The 16796-nt window shown below is 53.0% G+C and overlaps 1 protein-coding gene across 1 annotated transcript in view; it reads right to left on the reverse strand.

Moving 5' to 3' along the window:
• PRKAG2 (protein kinase AMP-activated non-catalytic subunit gamma 2) overlaps positions 1 to 16796 on the reverse strand; it is a 255974-nt gene that overhangs the window by 172016 nt on the left and 67162 nt on the right. Inside the window, exons 2-3 of the mRNA XM_044920129.1 lie at positions 8325 to 8396; positions 2571 to 2850 (exon numbers count right to left, since the gene is read on the reverse strand). Coding sequence (XP_044776064.1) covers positions 2571 to 2850; positions 8325 to 8396 — 352 coding nt within the window. The remainder of the gene's footprint in view (positions 1 to 2570; positions 2851 to 8324; positions 8397 to 16796) is intronic.

The raw sequence follows: 16796 nt of genomic DNA on the forward strand, positions 1-16796 counted from the left end.
TGATGCTCTACCAACGGACACAGTGGGTCTCACGGGCTGTTTCTCGTAAAGACCCTCCATGCAGACTGATGAGTGACATTGCTCTCAGGCTCCATCATGTGAAATCAGTACTGGGGCAGCAGGGAGAAATATACAGTCTGGGGACCTTGATCCAGGAACTGATTCAAGTAGGAGGAAAAAGATGGCATAGCCTCCAAGCACGCCTCCTTTGAGCACACTTGTAGACCAAGTGGCAAGAAGCCCAGGTGATCCTCCTCCCAGGGAAGTAGGGCACCTCCCCTGGAAACAGACCTTCATTAATGACAGGCCTGGCAGGGTTGGCTTCCATTTGGGGAAAGCCAAGGTCCTGGGCTCGGTGGTTCAAGGGCAATAGCGTGGGCAGTCACCTTGGGACCAGGCCTACTCTGGTGTGAATATCCCCTCCTGGGGAGCTTCTGTGGAGAAGCCAAGCACCCACCCCCACCTAATCAATGCTGTCTTCATGAGCAACCACAGCCAACCAGGGCCTTCCTGAGCTCAGTCTACAGCTGCCTGGCCAGATGGTAGGGAGGAGCCCTGACAAGCTTTCCTACTCCATAACATCTTAGAAGACAGACCTTTGAGACAGTATTTTCTGGCAAAGAACATCGAAGAGCCTTTTAAAATGCCCAACAGAAAAAGGTAGCTTCCCAGGGAGCTGAAAGGTCGGCCCATCCTCACCAGCCAACATCCCACCCTCCCGACCCTGTATCTTGGCTGCTCCTTTCTCCCTTCAGAAATGACCTTGGTCTTCACAGCCTGACCACTCTACACCCACAAATCCTCTCCATCCCCAGCCCATGACGTGACCTGTCCATCTTGGCTTTTCCTATATAACCCGTGTACTGGCGTTGACGGTGTCCCCCCAATTCATGCCTTTCCAGGAGCCTCAGAATGTGACCTTTTTGAAAGGAGGGTCATTGCAGATATAATTCATTAAGATGAGATGAAATCATACTAGAGTAGGATGGTCTGTTAACCCAAGATTTAGCTCTTACAAGAAGAGGAGCAGAGCCCCAAAGACACAGACACACGAGGGAAAGATGCCCTGTGATGACAGAGGGAGAGACAGGGTTTGGAATGATGCTTCTCTAAGCCAACGGGCACCAAGGGTTGCTGGCACCACCAGAAGCCCAGAGGAAGACACGGAACAGATTCTTCCCGAGACCCTTCAGAGGGAGCACCACCCTAGTGACATCTTGAATTTGGACTTCTGGCCTCCAGAAATGTGAGGGTATAAATTTCTGTTGTTCAAACCACCCAGTTGTTACGGCAGCTCTGGGAGGCTAATACAACCTAGTTCTGTTATAACCAACACAGGCGTGATGCCGCCGTTGAAGAAACAAGATATCCTGATGTAGATCTGCCTGCCGTCCCCTCCTCTTAGAGGATATTTGAGAGTTTCAGGATCTCTGTCAAGGAAGCTGGGGATGCTCTCTAGAGCATTAGGACGTCAGTGCCCGGACACGCCCCTCCCTACTGGGCTTTGTATACATAATTCCCAACTGCATGTCACTCAGTAACGTTTGCTGGAGGGCCACTCTGTCCCATGACACTTGTGCATTTACGCTTAGGTCCAGTCATTGAGGGGGATGATGTTAGGGGTACTAGCAACAATACCTTACACCACACAAAAAGGAAAAGAGCCCCCCACCCTTTCCTTCTAAGTCACGGAGACTGAATTTGCACTCTGTGCCTTGGCTGTGCCGATCAAGTGCTGCTTTATTCTGCAGGTCCTAAGTGTACATGCAATCTCGAAAGAAAGGAAGACGACCGCACACCTCTGATGCCCAAGGGCAAGTTTGTTTTCCAAATCACTGCCGTCCCAAATAGGAGCTTTCTGCGTCATCAGAAAGACTCAGAAGGCATGGGGAGATGCCTAAGACATGGGGAAGGAGAAAATCAACTCCATCTACTTTATGGTTTGCCTCTTATACTTCCAGTTGTGATCAACAGTGCTCCCAACTGAGAGTATTTTATCTTTAGGTCACAGATACTCATGAGCCTAAAGAACTCTCTCCTAAACCCACATTCCCTTCCCTTGTTTCTCTAGTAAATCAACCCTAGCTGCCCAGCGTCCCAAACAGAAAGTCAGGATCTGCCAGAAACAGGTCCATTCAAACCCCGCAAAACCATGCCACCTATAAGTAGCGAGGGCCATGTCTGGCATAGCAAACCAAGGTCTGGGCCCTCTGGCCCTGGGTATGCGCCGAAGCTTAGCTTGCTGCCGCTACTGATTTCAGGGAAGGCTATGGGCCCAGGTTTCATGTGGCTGTCCTTACAAGTCACACTGTGAGTGTTGGGATGTTTGCAGTTACCCCTATACCGACCGCTTCGTGTAGGAAGAAAGTGACGGGGGAAACCAACCATGTTCTGGAGAGACAGCTGTCTTTGGGGGAGCAGACAAGACACATGCACTCAGCACCAAGTCACAAATCACCGACAGCCACCCGGCCAGCCCGGGCGCCCTGCAAATGGCACCATGGCCCACTGGCCCTAGAAGGTCCCCAGCAGCCCAGCACCCACCTGAAACAATAGCATCAATGTCTTACTTTTTCTGGAGCGGGAGAAGAACCTGATGCCCCCGGGTGAGGTAGACGGGTTGGAGTTGGGGGAAGATTCTTTGGATGAAGAGCGAAAGATCCCACTGAAGCTCATTCGGCGTGGGGAGCGGGGTGGGGACTCCTGGTAGGAGAACGGGAACACGGTTTTGGGAGAGCCAGGGCTGGTCTTGGGCCTCACGGGAGCAGACACGGGGCTGGAGGGCCGGTGCTGGGGGCCTCTAGAGAAGAACCCTTTGGAGGGGCTGCCCGAGCTGCAGGGGCTGTCCACCTGGGGAGAGACAGACAAACGGATGGGTCATTCCGAGCACAGGCACTCAGCCCTCAGCCCCGAACGGATCTGTCCCTCCCAACGTTCTCTATCATCAGGCTGCTCCTCCAAGGCACCCTGCCCCAGAAACAGCCCTGAGTTTTTGTACAAACATAGGTGGCCGCCCCGTGGTCTGGAGGAAAGCACCTGACCCAAGGATGGCCCATCCACAGGCTCCTCAGCACCACCCAGAGGCCCACTGACCTCCGTCGCCAGCTCTCTAGAAAGAGGTTCCTGGAGCGGAGGGGAGGACCAGAAAGGTAGCAAGATGGCTCGAGACGATGCATCCTCTCTGTAGGTCTGTCCCCTGGCCTTTACTTCTTAAAACCCGACATTTTTCTTTCTCGAGGTCTTACTACACTGGCGTGATGTTCTCGTGGCCCTCACTGAAGGAGGAAATGGGCATCTGAAACCCAGTGGGCCTGGCGCTAGGCAGCATGTATTTTCCCCTCCAAGCTCCTGCGGCATTGGGACGACAAGGGGTTGCTGACAGAGCTCAGGAAGAAGGGGAACAAGGCCCAAAACCTTGGAGGCACACTTCATTGATGACATGACCTTGACGGTTTGAGAAACCTCTGGACTCCGTCTATAACTTTAAGCCGAGGCACACAGCTCACAGACTTTGAGGAATATTGAATGTGTCCTGCTGGGGGGCTCAGGGGCTGGCACCTGCAGCCTGAGGGGAAGGGTTTGACCCCAGCTCACCCCTCACTGGGCCATCCCGAGTCACTTAGTCTCGCTGTGCCTCAGTTTCCTTATCTGTAAGACCAGGTGTCGTGCCCACCCCTGATGCACAGGAACCATACTCTGCACATCCAGCTGCTGTGGCAAACTTGCAACACAGGATCCAGAAGGATCTCAGGGCCTACCTGACCCCACAGAAAGAAAGAATAGCGGCTTGTCTGCAGGGCTCATGGGGCACAGAGGATGCCAGGCAGGGAAGCAGCCAGCACGCTGGGACCCTGGGATGCCACATGGCAGGTGGCCACAGGCACACGAAGGTAGGTGAGCCCGTGCCCAGGGGCAGCATCTGTGCGGCTCTGGCCTCTGTCTGCACGGGGTGCCCGTGGGGGGCCCAGGGCCCCTGTGAGCTGTCCCACCACCAGAGGGCACCCCAAACTGGGCTTGCGGCTCCTTCCAGGAGGCTGTGCCCTCGTGGGGACCCCTTCGGTGATGCTCAATCACAAGTCACTTCTCCCTGCAACTCCCCACCCTATGCTAAAGGGCCCACGTGGCCACATGGGGGGTGCACAGGCTGGCCCCGTGCCAGTCCCTTGGGCGAGTGAGTTTCCAAGCCGGGGGCCACGCACAACAGCCACATCACGCAAGCACGTCTCCTTCTAGAGAGGCTAAGTTTTTCGTTATCCATTTAATATGAAAAGCATTTAATCCTCCGATCCCTGTCCTCAGAGCTCCGGGTCTTGCCACTCTCCCCCCTACCTATGGGACTCAGGCTTTCTGGAGTTTTTCTGAACCCCAAGGAGAAGCTCTCCAGGCAGGAGATGTGCCTGTGGACGTGGGAGGTGGGGGCAGGGGCAGGGAACAGCACACAAGGGATGGAAAATGACCCTACAGCACACAAGCAAGGAGTCTGGACACAGGGACTGGAGTTGGGATCCCGGCTCAGTTTCCGGCAGTGTGGACAAGTGACTTAAGCTTCAGGGTCCTCCTCCATCCAGTGGGGCTATGAGGCCGACTCACAGGGTCTGTGGTTGACGGGATCTACGACAGGGAAGCATCTGGTACACTTTCTGGCACACGGTAAGTCCTCCATGCATATTTGATCCACGCTCCTCGTCACGAATTTGAAAGGAATAGTTGCTTGATATTCATGGAAGGTCAGGGAGGCCGGGGCGAATTATGGAAGGACGCCACACGTGGTGTAAGAACCTCACTCTTCTTTGAGGCTTTTTAGCAAGGGAGTGGCATAGTCAGATTCGTGCAGGGCAGACCATCTGGTAGCCTCTCCCATCACTCGCCGAGTGCCACTAGCCCGAAGCCAGGAGAAGCGGCCAGCTGGAGGCAGGGTGAAGGTCACAAAGCTGGTAAGTGGTGGCATGGGACTTCAGGGCCCATGGCCTTAACCCTTACACCATATCCCTCCCGAGAGCGGCAGAAATAGCTGGGAGGGAGAGCAGCCTGGCAGATGCAAAATGGAGTCAAGATCAAGTCTGAGGGCAGAGGCAGAAAGTCACGTTTAGGAACTACTTGCAAGGCTAACCCCACAGGGGAGCCCAGTGTTTGCCATGTTCTGCACGGTGCCGGGAGCTCTGCAGGGAGAGGGCAGGACCGCGGAGCAAGTGCTCATGTTCGAGTCTGGCGGGGGACAAGACGGAGGACGGCAGGCCAGGCGTTGCTGCCATGAGCACGAAGCCAAGGAAGAAAGGGTGACCTGGACACAGTCAGAGAAGACCCTGAAAGCTGATGGGCTTTGGACAGGCTGATGGGCAGAGGGCAACCAGAGCCTGAGAAGGAGGAGACAGAACGGGAAGCACAGAGAGCCACTTTCTTGGGCTGCCACAGACGGGTGGGGCCAAACGCCACCGGGGAGCCAGTCACAGAGGGCCTGAGTGCTGGCTTGAACCTCCTTCAATAAACCAGGGGGAACTCTAGGGTTCTCCTGCCTGGGAGTCCATTCTCTACTGAGACTTCCAGGGCAACTGGGTCAGGCACTGAGGAGGGAACCCACAGAAAGTAGACCTTTCCCCAAAAAGACCAAATAACGGTGGACATGGCCTGGCTTAGCCTTCTCCTATGGGGGGGACCGGGAGAGCCTAATCATGCTCCCCAGCAGTGGGAAAACGAGATGGCCAAGCATGCCCACCATCTGCTCCCCGCCCGCTGGGTGGGGGTGATGTCGATCCGGGTGCCAACAGAAGCTGCCAGGGACAGGGCCTCGGCTCATGCCTATTAGCAAGCTGCGATCAAACAGAACTTTGATAAATGTCATTGGATGGTTCCCTGCACTGGGATGAACAAAAGGGCCCAGAGACCCCCAAGTGGGTGCAGGCTGTGCAGGAGCTAATGGGGGGCGATCTGGAGATCCCGGTATTGACCTTCCCCCAGAGGCTGGCCTGGGAACTACATACCTCAGCTGTGCGGGGTCAAGGGGACCAGAAGCTCCTCACAGACACACGGTATGTGAAAAAGAGCTGCCGCCTCAGGGGGCAGGGGCAGCACAGACAGGGGTAAAGTGAGGGGGCCTGGGAGATTGCATGAACTGATATTATGGAACGCCAGGCTGGGGTCCTGGAGTAGTCAGGGACACCTGTGAAGGGGAGCCCAGGTGGGGCCATCTGTCTCACTATGCGTGGGCTCCTGGGACGCAGAGGGGGCTGCCAAGCATCTAACTGTTCCCACACATCTGCGCCCGAGGAGCCTAGCGGCACCTCCCGCCCTCTTTGGCCGCCCACATCACGTCCGCAGAAAGGTCTAGCTGTCAGGAGAACCTAACCCACATTCCCCTTCACAGGGGTGTTTACATTTCGATCTGGATTGTGAAGACGAAAAGATGGAATTTGGCAGGGGAAGAGGGCTGCCCTTCCAAGGCAGTTTGGAATTTCTTCTCAGTAGTGGCCTAACTCTCCTTTCAAAAAGACCGGCCCTATGTCTATATAATTCGAGGTCACTGGAGTCTAATGGAAAGGAGAATTGCCAAGGTTCAAGGGTCAGGAGGAGGGAAGGCCTGCCCTCTGGGGATGGGGCAGGGGTGGGTGTGGGGAGGCCAAGGGAAGGCCACGGGCAGCAAGGTCAGTGGGAATCCCAAGCATCCCCGCCCTGTCCACTTGCATCCAGCATGGTTTTCATCTGAGGCCTGTCTCCAGGTTGTGTTGGGGAGAAGCACCTTCCCAGCTAACCAGGCACTTAGGTCCCCCGATCTCCTGTGTTGGTCAGACCCTCTGGAACAATTCTCTGCCTTCTCAGGAGTTCACACCCTCCTTTCCCGCGAGGCCACAGGCTAGCGAGGCCCACGTCCTACACATCACCATCACCAATGTCCTGCAGCATTCCAAGGATATAGTAAACCCTCCAAGGTCCCTCTCCGGCTCTGGAGTCACTCATTTGTGACAGTGATTTTGCTATGGGAGCCCCCAAAGTGGGGGCCGGTGGGGCTGGATGAAGCCCCAGTCCTCACTGTGGGTCTTTACTGCGTTCACAGTTCTGCCTTAGGTTTTCACTTGAAAGAAGGGCTTCGCGGAGTCAAACCCTTGGAAGCGGCCAGCCTGCGAGGAGGAAGAGCCCACCCTGCAGCCTCGGACCTTGCCCCGCTGGGCTGGGCGCTCTGCAGCTCCTTCCTGAGGACATCCTCTGAACACCGTCTCGGGTTGGGCCACAATGACTGCTCATCAGGTCACTTGCTCATTCAGGACCGGGAGCTGAGGCCAATGGAAACCCACAGGCCTAAACCACTATGTTGCCTTAATTGTGTGCAATTCAGAATGCTTAGAGAACAGGCTAGCTTTTCCAGCACTGGAGCTCCCGCCCCAACCCCAGGCTGGCAGTACCCAGAGCCAAAGAATTGTGTGGCTCTGTATCTCCACTCTCAGTCACTGCTCACGGCACACGGGAGGCTAGCCCCCTCTGGAAGCCACCTCCCACCAGGCTGTGGGTAATGGGGCCCAGGAAGGACTTGCCACCCAGCTCCCTGTGCACCCCCTCAGTCTTGACTGCAGGCTGCCTTGACCTCCCCTTTCTCACCATGCCCAAAGACCCTTACAGGATACACACTCCTCCTTGGCTGCCTGACCCGACATGGCCACCAGCCTTATTAAGTTGCTGACCAGCCAGTGGGGGAGGGGAGGCAGTGACCTAAAGAGAGGCAAGGAAAAGTGGCATGGAGACCAAAGGGAAGGAAGGCCTGGAACAGGGCGAGGGTGGGGGCATGGCAGGTGGAAGGAACTCCTGTCCAGGATGGGACAAGCTGAAAGCCTCGGATGGTCTCCAAATCTCCCATTTACTGATACTTTTAGCCTCTTCTCTTGGCTTATTGTTGATCTTCCACATTACCTCTGCCTACTTTGGGGAGTCTAGGGGGCCATGGCTGAACCCAGATGGAGAAGAAGCGAAAGGAGCAAAGCCCAAGAGGCTCTCAAATTAGACAGCCAGCAGGTATGAGGGGCATGGCCATGTGAGGTGGGTGCACCAGTGGGTAAGCAGGTGGGAGTGCAAGTAGCAGCAGAGGTGGGTGTTCAGGTGGGAGCAGGTGGATGAGCAGGTGGGAGCACAGGTGGATGAGCAGGTGGGAGCACAGGTGCACATGCAGGGGGAGCACAGGTGGATATGCAGGTGGGAGCAGAGGTGGATGTGCAGGTGGGAGCAGGTGGGAGCACAGGTGGATAAACAGGTGGACATTTGTCCTGGGCTCTCACTGAGGGAGTCTTGCCTCAGTGGCACCTCAGGTGAGCCGTGAGAAGCTGTGAGAAAGGTGGCCTTACCTTACGAGAAGAATGCTTTTCTGAGCTCTCCAGGTCTCCGTCCAGGAGCGGCATGGCAAAGGAACTCAGGTCCTGGATGGAAAGAGAGCATATGGTCAACGGAGTGGCCCTCAGTTGCCCATCCAGCCTCGTCCAAGGGCAGCACTGGCCCTATGCACATGCCACTGCCCCCTTCTTGAGTCCTCCATGAGCACCGACCCCCAGGGAGGGGTGTGGATGCAAGTGGACTAAAAGGAGGGGTGACAACATGCTAGCTTCCTCATAGAACCTGACCATGCTCACATTCCCTTCCAGAACATAAGGCTACACTGCCCCCCATCACCACGGGGGAGGAGCAAGGAGAAGAGGCCGGGACTGGAGGCAGGAGGGAAAGCGTCCCAGGAGGAAAGCAGGAGTGGAGAGCAAAGGCTTCTCAGCATCTTGGGAACGGCTGATGGACAGAACCTCATCTCAGGACACAGAACATGGGGCCTCGAGGAAGTGGTCCAGGATGTGCATCTTCCTGGGAGAGATGACAGGGGTCTCATGGGGAGGAGCACGGGGCTGGCGGCTGAGGGGGTGGGGATGGTCAATGAAGCTGGGTACCACCGTGGCCAAGAGGAGTGGCGAGTGGCCAAACCCGGGTCACTTCCCCATCAGCCCTGCTCCTCCTCCCCCTGGTCTCACCAAGTCACTACCTCCAGAGCCCGAAAGAAGCCCCCTGGGGGAAGTCTACCAGGATAACTTGCCTGAGTCCTTAACCTTTCTTTTTTCCTGCTTTTTATTGTGGTAAAATACATGTAATGTAAAACTTATCATCTTAACCATTTTAAGCATACAGTTTAGCAGTGTTAAATACGTTCACATTATGCCACCATCACCACCATCTGCCTCCAGAACTTTCTCATCTTGCAAAACAGAAACTCTGTCCCCATAAGACAACTCCCCATCCCCTTCCCCCAGAGCCCGGCGCCCACCATCCTACCTTCTGTCTCTATGAACATGACAAGGCCACCACCTCATGTAAATGGAATCATGCAATATTTGCCTTTTTTGTGACTGGAATATTCTATGTAAGCATAATGTCTACAAGTTCCCCCATGATGTAGCTTGTGTCAGAGTTTCCTTCCTTTTAAAAGTGAATATTCCACAGTATTCAGATGAATGGATAAAGAAGATGTGGTATATATATACAATGGAATATTATGCAGCCATCAAAAGGAATGAGATCTTGCCATTTGCAACGACGTGGATGGAACTGGAGGGTGTTATGCTGAGCAAAATAAGTCAATCAGAGAAAGACATGTATCATATGACCTCACTGATATGAGGAATTCTTAATCGCAGGAAACAAACTGAGGGTTGCTGGAGTGGGGGGTGGGGTGGGAAGGATGGGGTGACTGGGTGATAGACACCGGGGAGGGTATGTGCTCTGGTAAGCGCTGTGAATTGTGCAAGACTGTTGAATCTCAGATCTGTACCTCTGAAACAAATAATGCAATATATGTTAAGAAAAAAAAAAAAGAAGAAGAAGAAGAAGGTAGCGGGAGGGGAAGAATGAAGCGGGGGAAATCGGAGGGGTAGACGAACCATGAGAGACGATGGACTCTGAAAAACAAACTGAGGGTTCTAGAGGGGAGGGGGGTGGGAGGACGGGTTAGCCTGGTGGTGGGTATTGAGGAGGGCACGTTCTGCATGGAGCACTGGGTGTTATGCACAATGAATCATGGAACACTACATCGAAAACTAATGATGTAATGTATGGTGATTAACATAACAATAAAAATTTTTTTAAAAAGTGAATAATATTCCATTTTATCAATGTACTGCATTTTGCTTACTCATTCAACGATCAATGGACCCTGGGGTCACTTCTACATTTTAGCTGTTGTGAATAATGCTGCTGTGAATGTGGGTGTTGAACTGTGTTTCCCCCATAATTGCCCAAATTCATAGATTGAAGTTGTAACTCCCAGAACCTCAGAATGTGACTGTCTTTGGAGATAGGGTCTTTAAAGTGGTGATTAAGTTAAAATGAGGTCATATGGGTGGGCCCTGATCTAGTGTGGCTACCGTCCTTGAAGAAGAGATTAGGACACAGACACAAAAGGAAGACCATATGAAGACACAGACAGAAGATGGCCATCTATGAGTCAGGGAGAGAGGTCTCAGAAGACCCCGACCCTGCCAACACCTTGGTTTCGGACTTCTAGCCTCCAGAACGGTGAGAACAGAAAGCTCCCCAGTTCTGTGGTACTTTGTAACGGCAGCTCTAGCAAACGAATAGGTATACACACATCTCATTGCAATCCTGCTTTCAATTTTTTGGGTAAACACCCCGAAGTGGAGTTGCTGGATCCCATGGTAATCCTATTTTTAACATTCTTGAGGAACCACCAGCCCATTCTCCACAGCAGAGGCCCCACTTTGCATTCCCACCAACAGGGCACCAGTGTTCCAACTTCTCCACATCCTCACCAATGCTTGCTACTTTCTGGGTTTGGTTTTGTTTCTACAGAAGCCATCTTAGCGAGTGTCGGGTAGTATCTCATTGTGGTTTGGATCTGAGTTTCCCCAATGATTAATCATGTTGAGCCTCTTTTCAGGTGCTTTTGGCCACTGATGCATCTTCTTCGGAAAAATGTCTGTTCAAGAAGTCCTTTGACCATTTTTAAACCCAGGTTGCTTGTTGTTGAGTTGGTAGGAGTTCTTTCTATATTCTGGACACTAACCTTCTATCAGATACATGATCTGCAAATATTTCCTCCCAGTCTGTAGGCTGCCGTTCACTCTGTTGATCGTGTCCTTTGAGGCACAGCTCTTAATTTTGAGGTAGTCCGATTGATCTATTTTTAGTTCGTTGCATGTGCTTTTGGTGTCATAATCAAGACTTCAGTGCCAAATCCAATGTCATGAAGCTCTTCCCTGGTGTTGTCTTCCAAGACTTTTCTAGCTTCAGCTCTTACGTTTGGGTCTGTGATCTGTGCTGAGTTAGTTTTTCTCTATGCTATAAGATGCGGGCCCAACCTCGTTCTTCCCCACGTGCATAATGTCCCCAACACCATGCACTGAAAAGACTTTCCCCCAGTGAATGTTCTTGGTACTCTTATCACAAATCATTTGGCCACATATGTGAGGGTTTATTTGGGGGCTTTCTATTCTATTTCATTGGTCTATATGTCTTTCTTCATGCCAGCACCACATTGTTTTAATTACTATAACTTTGTAGTAAGTTTTGAAATCAGGAACTATGAAACATCTTACTTTATTCTTTTTTTTTTTTTTAAAGATTCTATTCATTTATTTGACAGAGAGAGACACAGCGAGAGAGGGAACACAAGCAGGGGGAGTGGGAGAGGGAGAAGCAGACTCCCCGCGGAGCAGGGAGCCCGATGCAGGGCTCGATCCCAGGACCCTGGGATCATCCTGAGCCGAAGGCAGCTGCTTAATGACTGAGCCACCCAGGCGCCCTTATTCTTTTTTTTTTCTTTTTTCCCCACACTTGTTTTGGCTACTCAGGGTTCCTTGAGTATTTCCATACAAATCCATTAGGATTTAGAATAGATTTTTCCATTTCTCCCCAAAAAGGTGCCCGCTCTCTCTTGGGCTGCCTAATTATTCTCCAAGACTTTCGGCCTTGCCCCTTTCAGGCCATCTCCAAACCTCTGCCAAAGAGTGATCCCTGAAGATGTGGGTCTTATATTACGTCAGCCCCTCCCCTCACGCCCCGGGGACTTGGCAACGGCTTCCACACCTGGTCGACTAGAACATGCTGGTGAGCTCTTCTGTGTGCAGATTCCAGACTCAGCCTCTCTGGTGTTCATGTCAGTGATCTCAGGCCTGGTGGCACTTGAGGAGCTTGGGTCCCGCCACAGAAGTGGAGTTGATTAGTCTACAATGCAGTATGGGCATCTCCATCATTCAGCCAGCAGCCCAGATGGAGAGCCCCTAGATTCCCACAGGTGACCGTTGGGAGGAGCCATGGACAGGGGCTCTCGGCCAGGCTTGCAGCCTCTGGTCCAGGCCCCATGGATCTGCCAACCTCTGCAGCCTTATTTCTTCAGTCCCTCCAGGACAGGGCTGGCCGCTAGCACAGAGCCTGGCCCAGGGCCATGCATGAATGGCCAGTGCTGGCTGCCAATCTCCACGTGCCCCAAGCTCTTTGCCCCCTCCAGGCTTCGGAGCTCTTCCTGCCCTTCACCCCCCAACCGCCAATCCTGGTTCACAGGGTGAACTTCTATGGGCCATGCAAAGCCCAATTCACACATTAGCTCTGGCGGGGACCCACCCTCAGGCAGAATGAATTCTTCTCTTATCTGTGTTCCTACACAACTGTAGACAGACCTTTATTACAGGACTTATCAGGCCATTTTATGATCATCTATCAGTCTATTTCTCTAGCTAGGCTTCGAGTTCATCAGGGGCAAGGGAGAGCTATCCGTGTCACTATTCTCTGCCTGTATTTGCCTGGCACGTAGCGGGCATGCAGACGTGTTTGAATCCGCACCCCCTTACCCTCTGGCGGCCAGCATGGGGGGCTGCACGGTCTGTGCTGACGGGCCGGCCAACGAGCAGGCCCCACGCAGTCCAGTTCACTGGGAAGGAGGAGGAATCAGGTGTGGGGTGCTTATCTCCCATTTTAATGAGTACATTCCTCTCCGGTTGCAAATAATCATTACCCTTGAACATTCGTGCGGTACAACAGTTTCCACATGCGAAAGCCTTTTCACAAATACTTACTTGTTCCTCATAGAGCCATCATGCTCTAGCCACCGAGGCCCCCAGCAGTGAAATGACTCATGTTAGACAGTCTGGAAAGAGGGGAGACTAGGATGCTGGTCCAGCTCCCATCATGGGCAGCTGGTGGCCCCAGGCAGCCATCAGGAGGGGCTGCAGCAAGGCCCCTGCAGCTACTTCTGACCAGTGTGAGCTCCTGAAAGCATCGAGTCCCTCTGACCACGGCCGCGTGCCCACCCCTCAGCACGGCATGCCTGCTCGGTCGAGCATCCCTACAGGGAAGTCACCTGGCAGGAATGGCGGGCTTTGCTGGAAGGTTCCTCCACCCCACATTCCACGAATCTAATCTTGGCTCTCATCTCTCAGAGCTCACCAAGAAACAGTGCACATCTTGGAGGCCAGGTATGGGAAAATCTCTAACTGCAGCTATGGCCACGAAACTATTAGCTGGTGCAAGAATTGAGACCTGGCCTCCTAGCTCAGCTGACTTTGCAGAAGGCCCAGGCTCCTGGAGCCTGCCCTGTTCATGTGATTTCTAAATATTAAACTCCCAGCAGAGCTTCGTGCTTTCCTCACAGATTTCTCTTCTCCCTGCCATCCCTGAACCTCCTTTTCTGGTCTGCCAGCCAGGCAGGCCAGTCCTGGCGCTGGGTGGGCATTTCGCTGGGCAATGTTGAGGCTCCAGGAGACAGTAAGAGCTGCTTGCTGCCAAGAGACTCTGGGATTCTCATTAGCTGCACACACTACATTTTAGACCTTGACCACAGGCTCTGGAGATGGGTATCAGGACCTTTGGGGAAAGTGAATTTCAGGATCTGGGCTGCTAAAGTCACCTGTCAGGAAAGCACAGGGATAAAAGAGAAAAGCCCCAAGTTTGAGAAGATTCCCGAGATGTGAGCTGACCTTCAAGGTAGCCCATTTAACCCCCCATCCCCACCCCTCTTCAGAAATTCAGGCAACAGCCCACATTCTACCACAAAAAGGGTATCAGCAACAGCGCTGTCAATAATCTGCCATTACTGTGCCCTTCTGCAATCTTATTTTGGTCCTTAGAGCAGCCCATACAAGTAGGAAGGGAAAGTGGTATCATCGCAGCCTAGAGCTGAAGATACTGAGAGTCAGAGACATGAAGCCACTTGCCCAAGTCAGACAACCGGACAGCAGCAAGCAGGCCCTCTACGCCAGGACCAGCCACTCCCAGCTCAGAGCTCCTTCTGTTAAGTCCCACCGCCTCCTCGGGATGGCTCAGCTCCATTAACAAAAACCAACTCGGTATCAGAGGCTGTGAAGATGTAGAACTCTTCCTTGCAAAATGAGGAGCCTTGGCCCGGTGCAACTTCAGGGGAGGAGAAGGATGAGTGAGGATTTGTATAGTTCAGTGACTCATTCCCAAAGCAGCTTATGATGCTTTCTCTTTAAGGCCTACTCTTAATGAAAAGTAATGCACGCCGCTGTGGTTAAAGAGCAGCATCCCACCACCAAATGCCATCACTCCACATGATGGCATGTCTACAATTTGTGGACTCTGGGGTCTTGTTTGCAGCTCCCCCACTCCCCCGGCCACATATCCCGAACTCATTTGTGAATTCCCGAAGGACAGAGGCTGTTTCACTCATGTTTTAGTCTTGAGAGAAGGTGCGAGGTAAGCATGTATTGATCAGATGCGGTCTGGCCTTTCCGTATTTCTGATGCTTCGTCTTATAAAACGCCTTTGTTGATGCAGCTGGGACACCCCAGGCAGAGGCCTGACAAAAGCACAAATACAGGACAAACAGAAAGGATGCCAATGTCAGGGGCCCGTGGCCTGCACCTGAGGGCCGACTAGGGGTTTTAGTTATCAGGGTCACAATAGAACATTCCAGTGCAATTACCAGCGGGCTGATTCCTGCTGAGGAAGGAACACATGTAAGATGGTTTTCATTCTCCGCTCCCGCCGAGCAGTCCTGAGTAAACAGAGCACCAAGCGACATCAGGAGCCACCCTGCGCTTGGGAGAACAGCATAGCTGCGTCCCACATCCCTCCGCCCACAAGAACACGACCCGTGCATGAGGAAGGAGCCAGGAGGCTGAGTTCCAGCCCCAGCTCTGTTGTTCACTGTGTGGGGGGGGTCTCAGGCATGTCTGAATTCAGTTTTTCATCTGTCAAGAGAGAGGGTGTAACTAGAAGATTCCGGAAGAGCCCTTTTAGCTCCTGCTGTTTCAGTTTTTATCGCCGAACTAAACATCATCCTGGAATCCTGGGAGCACTTTCAAGAAGTAGTGCTGGATTGAGAATAAAATGCAGCTTCTCACCTCCTATGAGGAGTCATAAAAATAATTTTCTTCTACTCTCAGACTACCAAATAATCTCCCCTGCTTTTGAAGCTCAGGGTTTGGGGGAAGAGTCTGCAGGAACATGGGCTGCACCAGTGGAGGGGTGGGGGCATGTCCTGTGCTCCCTGTTGGTACCTCAGAGGTGAGGTGGTTATGACCCGGCCACACGTCTATCTTGACGTACCTCTTTTTTTTTTTTTTTTTAAGATTTTTATATATTTATATGACAGAGAGAACACGTCTATCTTGACGTACCTCTTTTTTTTTTTAAAGATTTTATTTATTTATTTGACAGAGAGAGACACAGCGAGAGAGGGAACACAAGTAGGGGGAGTGGGAGAGGGAGAAGCAGGCTTCCTGCTGAGCCGAGCAGGGAGCCCGACGCGGGGCTCGAACCCAGGACCCCAGGACATGACCTGAGCCGAAGGCCGATGCGCAACGACTGAGCCACCCAGGCGCCCCGTGACGTACCTCTTAATCTTCCTAGGTGCTAACCTTCTGGTCTCAACCGGTTTCTAAGGTCTGCCCATCAAGCACCTGGGTCATCTGCACAAATGCCAGGTGCGTCCTTATGGATGCCTGGCGTGACCCCAGGAGAGCCGTGAGTAGCGTCCTCAGAATCATGGGTGCCCAGTCACTCAGGTCCCACATAGGATGCCCCTGCCCTACCCATCCCCCCGGCTCTCCTGGTCCCCATCACCCCACAGGGCAGCTGCCCACGTGGGTTAGCCTCGTCTACGTCTGATCTGTGGGTACGGCGGCTTGAAGTTCACCTCTTGCAGTGAGGGCCTTGGCAGGCACCTCAGGTGGGAGGCACGCGTGAGGTGTCTCCAGATGGACTGGGTTTGCGCAATCCCTCAAAACCGCCCAACAGGCAGTTCTTGGTACCAATGTGGGGGGTGGTGACCAGAGCCATGGTCAATTGGAGCCTTTGAAAAACATTCACATTATATAACTGCTCTCAGAAAAATAAGGAACAAACCCTGAATCACTGGAACTCAGCAACAGGGGAGGGACAGGGGCCAAATTAGGGAAAGCCTAAACTTAACTCTCAGAGAAGTTCCAGAATTCTTTATTTTCCACAGAGGACATCGTGGTTTCTGACTGCAGTCTGAGAGACTTCCTGATGTAAAAAAGAAAAGAAAACCACTATTTTTCATTCCTGCAGCCACCCTGCCTGCCCCATGCCCCCCACCTGGGGGTCCTGACTGATTGACACAGCTGGCTTGGGCTCCCCAACCAACTGCCCTGGACCTTTGTGCCAAGGAAAGTACTTCAGCCGCTGGGGTGAGCTGGCCTTTCTCCAAAGAAAGAAGCCCTGGGCCCCGGGAAAGGCCGAAGTACAGCAGCCTGACCCTGCCCTGGCACTGAGGAAGTACTCCATCCCGGCACTGAGGAAGTACTCAGCCCTGGCATTGGGGAAGTACTCCGTCCTGGCCCTGA

The sequence above is a fragment of the Neomonachus schauinslandi genome, chromosome 12 (assembly GCF_002201575.2).
Source record: "Neomonachus schauinslandi chromosome 12, ASM220157v2, whole genome shotgun sequence".
Classification (NCBI taxonomy): Eukaryota; Metazoa; Chordata; class Mammalia; order Carnivora; family Phocidae; genus Neomonachus; species Neomonachus schauinslandi.